The sequence below is a fragment of the Sorex fumeus genome, unplaced genomic scaffold, assembly GCF_029834395.1.
Source record: "Sorex fumeus unplaced genomic scaffold, SorFum_2.1 ptg000227l, whole genome shotgun sequence".
NCBI lineage: Eukaryota > Metazoa > Chordata > Mammalia > Eulipotyphla > Soricidae > Sorex > Sorex fumeus.
Window position 1 is genome coordinate 236,333 of NW_026606284.1, and position 9,704 is coordinate 246,036.

The following is a 9,704-nucleotide window of genomic DNA, read 5'->3' on the forward strand; positions in this document are numbered from 1 at the left end:
CAGGTTACCTAACCACTATCGTCCCTGCTCCCTGGGGTTTCTGAAAACAACGTTTTCAGGGTGGGGGTGGGGGACCCACACCTGGTGATGCTCAGGGGTCACTCCTGACAGTGGTCAGGCAACCCTATGGGTACCTGGGGTCTAACTCCGGAATGACCGCCTGCAAGGCGAGTCCTCGTCCTGCTCTGGCCTTGCTCTCCGCGTCACCTCTTTCCCGATTGGCATTGTGCCTGGTGAGAGGCGACTCTGGGTCTGTTAAAAGGCCCCATCTCACATCTTAGTCCCGGTGCTGCTGTTTCCGGTGCTTGTCAGGAGTCCAGACTCTCTGCTGGGTCTGGGTTGCTGGAGGTCAGACCTTCCAGCACTTTCTAATCTGCAGCCGTTTCGTAAAAGCCACAAGCACTCTTAGTTGGATAAACTTTTTGTTTTGTTGTAGGTTATTTCCACCCAGCAGAGCTCAGGCACTATGCCTGGACTTGCTCTGGGGACCTGAGCGGGTGCTGGGGATTAAACAAAATCAGTTTTATGCGAGGCCCTATCAGCTGCACTTCTCCTGGACACCACAGAAGAATTCCTGTGTACCGAGTTCGTTTATGGTACAGAGCAGTGTACCATCGTATATTCTGCAAGCAACCCTCTGCTCCCAGTTATTTAAAATTCAGGGCTAGAGCCATAGTGAATGGTGGTGGTATGGGGGGTGGGGGGTGCTTGCCCTGCACACAGTGGCCCTGGGTTCGATGCGTGGAATCCCTTATAGTCCCTTGGTCCCCTCCAAGAGTGACTCTTGAGAGCAGAGCTAGGAATAAGCCCTGAACACTGCCCAGTGTGACCCCCTCTTCCCCAGAGAATGTATGAGGGAGCTGTGATTCTTCACGTTCTGATTCGCGCCTGGAGACCAGCAGCTGGAGGGATTTTCTCCCTATTGGGCTGGGCTTCTAGATTCTTCCAGGCACCGCCGATTAAGTGAGCAGGGATTCTTTGATTTTCTTTTTTTTTTTTTTTTTTTTTTTTGAGTCACACCTGGTTCTGCGCTCAGGGATCGGATCACTCCTGGCGTCGATCTCATGGGGAGGGTGCCGGGGGTCGAACCCAGGTCAGCCGTGTGCCTTGCTCTGGGATCTCATCTGAGAGCCTGTTTGGGTGTGTTCCTGGGCCTTATAGGATGTAAGCCAATGAGAGTGGAAGGGTGGAGCGCCCGGTCCTCTAGGATGCATCTGATTGGCCCTTTTCATCCCACCCGCCCTCACCGTCATCCAATCAGAGGTAGAGGATGGGTGGCTGGGGGCGGGGAGATAACCGCGGGTGGAAGGAGGCCCCGCCCCGAACCTGCTCTGGGCTCCCTAAGCTCTGCCCAGCGTGGCTGCTGGACCCAGGGGGCCGTCAGCTCCTGGGCAGAGGCGCTAAGCCAGACAGATTCCAGGTCAGGAAGCACTGCAGGGAGCGCGAAGACCAGGAATTAGACCAGGCGGCCAGGAAGAAGTCATCGGGACCAGGTGACGGTGGAGGCTTGGGGAGTTGGGGAAGGAGGAGGGCGAGGGATGTGTGACGTCATACCCGAAGCATCTGGACCTAACAACTGAAGTGTTTAATGAACTTTTATTTTTATTATCTTGGTCACAGCAGGCGATGCTCAGAGCTTGTCCCTGGCTCTGGAGTCCGGGATCACTCCTGGCAAAGCAGTGGGGACCCACTGGGGTGCTGGGGATTGAACCCGGGTGATTTGTCAGCATACAAGCACCTTCACCCACTTAAGGGGGGCTGGAGCAATAGCACAGCGGGTAGGGCGTTTGCCTTGCACGTGGCCAACCCGGGTTCGATTCCCAGCATCCCATAGGGTCCCCTGAGCACCGAGCCAGGAGTAACCCCTGTGCATTGCCGGGTGTGACCCAAACAGGCAAAAAAACAAAAACCCACTTAAGGACCCCTAAAAGTGAACAACTATTGTTTTGCTTTTGGCCACAGCGGTAATGCTCAGGGGTTACTCCTGGCTCTGCACTCAGGAATTACTCCTGGTAATTATAGGTCACCTGAGCACCTTAGAGTATGTGGGAATGGATCGGTAGCCACACCCTCCTCGCTGTTTAAGCATCTGAACTTTGTCTGCAGATCAGTTCTGAAGAACTCTCGGGAGTGAATCTGCCGTGGTACTATCGTGCTTGTTATTTTTCTTGCAGTGAGTCTGGAAGCTTCTCCAAATAGCTTCTTCATATCCCCAGATCCGCTGCGCCCTGACTCTGACCTGCTCAGAAAGATGGTGAGTTGGGGCTCATTTATTAATAATATTCTAATAATTGTGTGTTGTTGGCTTCACGCAGCGCTGCTCAGGGCTGATCCTAGGCTCTGTGATCAGGGATCACCCCTGGCTGTGCCGGGGGCCCATATGGGATGGTGACAATGGAACTTGGTTGGTGACGTGTAAGGCAAGTGCCTCCCCACTGTCCTATCTGCCCTTCCCCTCATTTGCAAGCTTCTGTACTACGGTTAGTGGCTGAGATTTCTATGCCAGTCAGCCTGTGGGTGGGTTTTGTGGAAGGTCTGTGGTGCCCTTCCACGTCATTGGTTCCAGATTCTGATGCCGAGCTCTGATGGCAGCCAGATGAGGAGAAGGGAGGCAGAGAGGACTTGCCTGAGGAGAATGGGTGGAGTCAGTGCTCAGGGTTAAGTCCAGATGTTTTGCTGGGAAATTGTTCCCTGCCCTGCCTTTGGGGGTTCTTATGGGGGCTTTCATGATGCAGACAGGAAGGATGAATCATTGGCACTTTGTGGTTTATGTTAGGGCGCGGATCAAGATCTCCCTCTAACGACAAAGAGACTCCAGAGACTGCAAACAGCAAGCAGAGCTTATTGTAAGACTGGCTAGCCAGGGTCCCACCGCCCACACAGACATGCAGGTCCAGCAGGTTGGGCAAGACCTTGAGCTTCTCCAAAGGAGATCTTAGATAGGCCTTCACCGACCGTTACAGCAGAGCCCGCGCATTTCATAGCCAATAGATTTGTAATAACAAATACTTTCCTAACCAATCCGATTAAGGGTACATCACTTCTTAGCCTATAGTTTAAGTAAAGTAAAAAGTAAAGGCTCTCCCGTTGTTCATTGATTTGCTCGAGCGGGCCCAGTAACGTCTCCATTGGAGATTTTGTTGTTATTGTCTTTGGCATATCGAATACATCAAGGGTGGCTTGCCAGGCTCTGCCGTGCGGGCGAGATACTCTCGGTAGCTTGCCAGGCTTTCCGAGAGGGGCGGAGGAATCGAACTCAGGTCGGTGCCTATAGTTTAAAGATCAGCATTTGCGTCAGTGCTTAGGAACGTCCTGGTTTTTAGGGCAGTCCTGGGTCTTGCAACATGGGTCTTGTGAGAGACATCCATTTATCTGGTCTGATCCCCACCCTTCGAGTACCTGTCTCTGAATTCCTTGCTCAGGGGCAAGAAAACCAGTTATTTTGGGGGCTGGAGCAATAGCACAGCGGGTAGGGCATTTGCCTTGCATGCGGCCAACCCGGGTTCAATTCCCAGCATCCCATATGGTCCCCTGAGCACCGCCAGGGATAATTCCTGAGCGCAGAGCCAGGAGGAACCCCTGTGCATTGCCAGGTGTGACCCAAAAAGAAAAAAAAAAAAAACAGTTATTTTGTAATGCAGGTTCCTATTAAGCTAAGCCAAATTAATTCTGGTGGTGGTCCATTTTGGGTCTGTCCCTCACAGTTTATTTGTATCTGTTTTGGGGGCCACATCCAGCAGTTTTGAGGGCTTGATGTCCGTGGGCTCCACACCTGGCTCATGTGAACAGGGAGGAGAAAGACAAGTCACTTTCTCCCCATCCACCTCCGCCACCCGAGACCCAGAGTTATGGGGTTCTTGTCTCCTCTCGCAGAAAAGAATTTCAGGAGTTGACGGGCAGTGAAATTACACAGTTTCTATTTGTGGTTTTGAAGGGGGAGTAGGGAGAGAGAGTGTGAGGGCGGGCAGAGTAATGCACTCAAGAGAGAATCCGGGGCTGGAGTGATAGCACAGCGGGTAGGGCGTTTGCCTTGCACGCAGCCAACATGGCCAGCACAGGTTCGATTCCCAGCATCCCATAGGGTCCCCCGAGCACCGCCAGGAGCAATTCCTGAGTGCATGAGCCAGGATTAACCCCTGAGCATCGCCGGGTGTGACCCAAAAAGCAAAAAAAAAAAAAAAAAGAGAGAGAGAGACTCCAAGGGCCGAGAGAGCCCCTACACACATCCCAGAGTTAGTCAGAAAAGTCTGAACGTCCACATCTCAAGAGGGGAGTCGGGCGGGCGACACCTGTGCTCGGGCACTGCATTTGCTTGGCCACGTGGGTGCAGGCAGCAGCATGGGCACCTCCTTTGTTCAAGGTGGCCATTATGGGGTTTCTACCACCTGCCCCCATACAGGGCTTCTACCTAGGTAAAAGTCCGTCGCTAAGGAGGTTGCCTAGGCAGGTTGGGAGTGGTGGTGGTCTTCTTTGAAATTCCTCTCCCGGCCTTTTGTTTCCGCAGGAGCTCCTCTGGGGTCTGTTGCTGTAGATAGGTGAGGGTCTTGTAAGGCCTTACTTCTGTGTTTTTTTTTTTTTTGCAAGGTTGGCCTTTGCAACTTCAGAGCTATTACTCCCCAGGAAATTTACTGTCATCGCCAGGGGGGTAGACTTCCTGCCTGTCCCCCCCCCCACCCCACATCAGAATGACTCCTGATTGGGGGCCTGCCAGCGTCTTTGCCTTGCATGCCGCCCACCCGACCCGGATTCCATCCTCGGCATCCCGCCAGCACCGGCAGGAGTCATTCCTGAGTGCAGAACCGGGAGTGACCCTGAACATCGCTGGGTGTGACCCCCCCCCCAAAAAAAAAAAGAATGGCTCTGAGTTCAGGGTTCATGTCTAGTCTAGGGGTCCTCGGGGGACCCTTTGGGATGTCGGGGAGCCAAGGGAAGCAGGCAATGCCAGCGCCCTTGCCACTGTACCATTGCTCCTGCCCCATAGGCAGATCTTCCTGGAGGCCTTCCTTAGGCACCTTGATGCTGCACAGACAGACAGTAGGATCTCTCCCGGGCCTGAGGGAGTCCTGCAGATGGCCTGGTGCAGCTGTCAGAGCAGCAAGTCTCCTGGGATCTGAAGAGTGGCCCAGAAACTTGTTCGTCTTTTTTTTTTTTTAATTCTTATTTATTTATTTGCTTTTTTTTGGCGGGGGGAGGTGACACCCAGCCCATGCTCAGGGGTTACTCCTGGCTCTGCACTCAGGAATCACTCCAGGCGGTGCTCAGGAGACCATATGGGATGCTGGAAATCGAACCCGGGTCGGCCGCGTGCAAGGCAAACGCCCTCCCCGCAGTGCTATTGCTCCAGCCCCCTATTTATTTGCTTTTTGGATCACACCCAGCGATACAACAGGGGTTACTCCTGCTTTTGCACTGTGAAATTACTCCTGGCAGTTCTCCGGGAACCATATGGGAGGGACCATATGGGATACTTACTGGGAATCGAACCCGGGCCGGCCCCATGCAATGCAAGCATCCTGCCCGCTGGGCTGTCTCTCCAGCCCCCGTAAGCTTCTCCTAGGCATCAGCATATCACAGGAACCTTGGTCTTGGTCTTCGCAGTGTGAAGTGGGTTTCCCCACGTGATGCAGTGAGGTCACACACACCAATTTTGGGGGGTGAAGGAGAGAGGCTGGTCTCCAGGCCGCTGACAGTTTCCACATTCTTCGAACCAAGATTTCCTTTGTCACTCCCCGCTTTTGTTTTTGGGGTCACACGCAGAGACGCGCAGGGCTTACTCCTTGCTCTGCGTTCAGGGATCACGCCTAGCTGGGACCTTAAGGGATGCCGGAGTTCAAATCCGAGTCCGCCCCGTACAGTGCAGGTGTTGTCCCTGATGTCCTTTTGCTTCAGCCACGTCCTTCTGTCACTCTTTTCGACAGACCCCCTCAGAGTTGTCCGTACGTGTCTGTGCCGGGTGCTGTCATGGTTCGTGGCTCTCCCAGCACTTGGCACCGAGCTCTGCCTTCTGCACACATCCTGGGTCTTCCCGTGGGGACCCTGAGGGTTTAAAGTAGATTAAAGTAAAACCCAGGACCGTAAAGTTGCCTCCTGAGTCCCCCGTCTCCCCTGGGGATGCAGAGGGTTCTGGGCTGATGGGAAACTGTGTGTGTTTCAGGAGTCGGTATCCTTTGAGGACGTGGCCGTGACCTTCACCCAGGCCGAGTGGGCTTTGCTGGATCCGGCCCAGAGGCGCCTGTACAGAGAAGTGATGCTGGAGGCCTGCAGGCACCTGGCCTTCGTGGGTGAGGCTGAGGCGCGACCCCTCCCCGCAGTTCAGGGCACAGAGCCAGCTGCTCGCGCTTCGGACAGGGCCACGGAACGGGCGGGAAGGAGGGGCCTGTCTCTGGGTACCCTGGCCCAGGCATGGGACTTTCCCGGGCAGGCAGCTGGGTTCACGCCTTAACTGCCTTTTCTCGGATTCAGGGCCACACCGGGATGGAGCGGGGTGTCAGGGCCACTGCCAGCACCTCTGGCTCTTGGTGTGACCTTAACAGTGCTGGCTGGTCCCCCCAGTGTTCGAGGCTCCAGGCCGCCCTTGGCAGTGCTGGGTGAGGGAGGTGGTGCCCAGGATTATATTCTGGGCCACGAGCATGCCAGTCACTGTGTTGCCTTGCAGGTTCTTCATGGGGACACGGGGCTCACACCTGGATGTTTGTGGGGCTGACCCCTGACTCTGTGCTCAGGGCATGCCACGGGGTACGGGGATCTGACCCGCCTGGTTCAAGGCAGCTGCTTCCTCTTCTTTTGAAGTAAACCAGTGGCATCAGGCCTTTTCCAGTTCTTTTTTGTTCCCACAGAGAATCTTTTTTCTCTGGTTAACAGACCTGGCGAGGCTCAGGGCTGATGCCTGACATTGCTTGGAGGAGCCTATTGGGTGCTGGGGAGTAACTAGGGTTAACTGTGTCCCAGGCAAACGCCATCCCCACCATCCTACCGATCTGCCCCTCCCGAGTCTCCCTCTGGGACTGAATTGTCTCCCTGCTTGTTCCAGAGGGTTTCTTTCCAGGAAAAGCCAGTGGTGCTTTTGGAGGTCTCTTCAGGAACGAGTTGTTCGGTGAAGACAGCACCGTGGGGTTCATGAGCAGCGATTCCTGGAATGGTTTTGGAGAGAAGCGGATGTTCCCTGCTGCCAGGGACCAGCAGCAAACCCAGAAGCGGCGACAGAAGTGAGTGGATTGGCCAGGGGAGGGCGGGAGGAGGGTGGCGTTGGTGGGGGATGGAGAGGACATGGCGGGAGTGTCCCATATCTTCAGAATGAAAACTAGGGTCTCAAACTAGTACAGGACTAAGTAGTGTTGCCTTCACACTCTCCCTGTGAGCCTCCTTCATTTACCACACCCATGATGTGCAGGGCTGACTCCTGGCTCTGTGCTCGGGAATCCCTCCCTGCCGGCCTTGGGGTGCCAGGGATTGACTGTCAGTCGGCGTCATGCAAGGGGAGGGTCCTGCGGACAAGGCTGGCAGCCCCCGCTGGCTTCTTACGTGGTTTCCACTCAGGACCCTTCTCGGTGAGAAGTCCCTTCTCCAACTCCCCCCATGCCACCACACCCTTTGTGGGGTTAAAACAGGGGCCTGCATGGAAGGCTTTCATGAATGATGAATTAAGAGGAATATTCAAAAAACCCTAGAGTCAGTCCAGAAATTATAGCACAGTGTTAGGATTTAATCTCCAGCACGGTTTTGGGCCTGCAACACTTCTGAGTGGTTCCCGAGTCCACAGCCAGGAGTAAACCCTGAGCACTGCAGCGTGTGGCCCCAAGTAGGAGGGGAAAAAAAAAATTAACCCCAAACCAAAAGACCAAAACAGAAAGATCACTCATGATCAAGGGTGGCGATTGCTTGTTGATATTCACTTTTTTCGATTTTGTGTTTGCGCATTGCCTAGCCCTGACTCTCGGTTCTGTGCTCAGGGATCTCCCCTGGAGGGGCTCGGGGGACCTGGTGGGGTACAGGGGACCGATCCTGGGCAGCCTCATGCACGGTCCCCGCCCTCCCGCTGTCCTGTGGTCCCGACAATCGGGCTGGTCTTGCTTTTCTGCTCAGTGTGTCTCATTTTTTGGCAGACGCCTCTTGCCGGACAGTCTTGGTGACGGTCACGGAGCTCCTGGAACCCCGAGGCGGACTCGAAGCCTCCCTGTGCCCCAGAGTCCTGTGGCTGCTGCTTCTGCGGAATGTTCTTTCCCCCAGAACCCCCCGGCACCTCCCCGTGGCTCTCCTCCAGGCGACCTGGCTCAGGGGGACATCTACTGCCCGGCTGCCCAGGGGACCCCCTCTCCCAACCCGGGTGCCCTCCGGCATGGCCCTCTGGGGGTCGCTGGCACCCAGAGCCCGACGTCCCACGAATGCAAAGTGTGCGGGGAGACCTTCCATGTCACCAACCTGCTAACGCCTGACGGCAGGGAGCACCACCAGGAGACGCCCTACGTGTGTGAGCTCTGCAGGAAAGACTTCCGCTTCCACATGTCCATGCAGCAGGCTCACGCCGAGACCCACGCTGCCCTGGAGAAGCCCTTTAAGTGCCCCGAGTGCCCCCAGAGGTTCAGGATCCCCTGTAAGCTGCGCGCCCATGCGCTGGTGCACGCGGGCGTCAGGCCTTTCGCCTGCCAGCAGTGTGGGAAAAGCTTCAGCAGTCGCTGGAACCTGCGCCAGCACAGCCGGACGCACACCGGGGAGAGGCCTTACGACTGCCCCGAGTGCGGGAAGGCGTTCCGGGATAGCGGCACCAGGACCAAGCACATGCGGGTCCACACGGGCGAGCGGCCCTACACGTGCCCGCAGTGCGGGAAGGGCTTCCGCTTCCTCAGCAAGCTCCAGGGCCACCTGATAACGCACACGACCCAGAGTCCCTTCCAGTGTCCCGAGTGCGGCAAGACCTACCGCGACCGCTCCTACTTCTCCGGCCACCTGCAGACGCACCAGGCGGCCCAGTCGCTCACCTGCGGGGAGTGCGGCCGGGTCTTCAGCCACCCCCAGATCTTCCGCCGGCACATCAGGGAGCATCTGGAAGAGCAGCCCTTCGTGTGCCACTGCGGGCAGCGGTTTGTCCGGGCGTCCACCCTGCACCGCCACGTCCGCCGGACCCACGCCGGGGAGCGGCCCTACAGCTGCCCCGAGTGCGGGAAGGCGTTCCGGCACAGCGGCACCAGGACCAAGCACATGCGGGTCCACACGGGCGAGCGGCCCTACAAGTGCCCGCAGTGCGGGAAATGTTTCCGCTTCTTGGACAAGCTCCAGGGCCACCTGATAACGCACACGACCCAGAGTCCCTTCCAGTGCCCCCAGTGCGGCAAGGCCTACCGCGACCGCTCCTACTTCTACGGCCACCTGCAGAGCCACCAGGGGCCCCAGACCCTCACCTGCGGGGAGTGTGGCCGGGTCTTCAGCCACCCCCAGAACTTCCGCCGGCACGTCAAAAAGCACCAAGAGGAGCAGCCGTTCGTGTGTCCCTGAGGGCAGCGGTGTGGCGGACGGGGCTGCAGCCCTGCACGGACTCGTCCGCCGGACCCACGGCCGGGGAGACGTGCTGAATCCATCTTCCGCCAACCTGCGAGGAAAGGAATCTCGGGGTTGCAAGAGCGTGTGGGGTGCAACCCCGTGCCTCGATTTCTTATCTCTCTAAAATTCAAGAGTAAAGCCATTTATTTTTTTTGGGGGGGGGGGGGTTG

General features: G+C 56.5%; 1 protein-coding gene across 1 annotated transcript in view; it reads left to right on the forward strand.

The window, feature by feature from the left end:
• The window catches only part of LOC130017869 (gastrula zinc finger protein XlCGF57.1-like), a 36,195-nt gene extending 26,706 nt beyond the window's left edge, over positions 1–9,489 (forward strand). The window contains exons 4-5 of the mRNA XM_056108637.1: positions 6,155–6,281; positions 8,261–9,489. Coding sequence (XP_055964612.1) covers positions 6,155–6,281; positions 8,261–9,489 — 1,356 coding nt within the window. The remainder of the gene's footprint in view (positions 1–6,154; positions 6,282–8,260) is intronic.
• Positions 9,490–9,704: the final 215 nt, after the last annotated feature.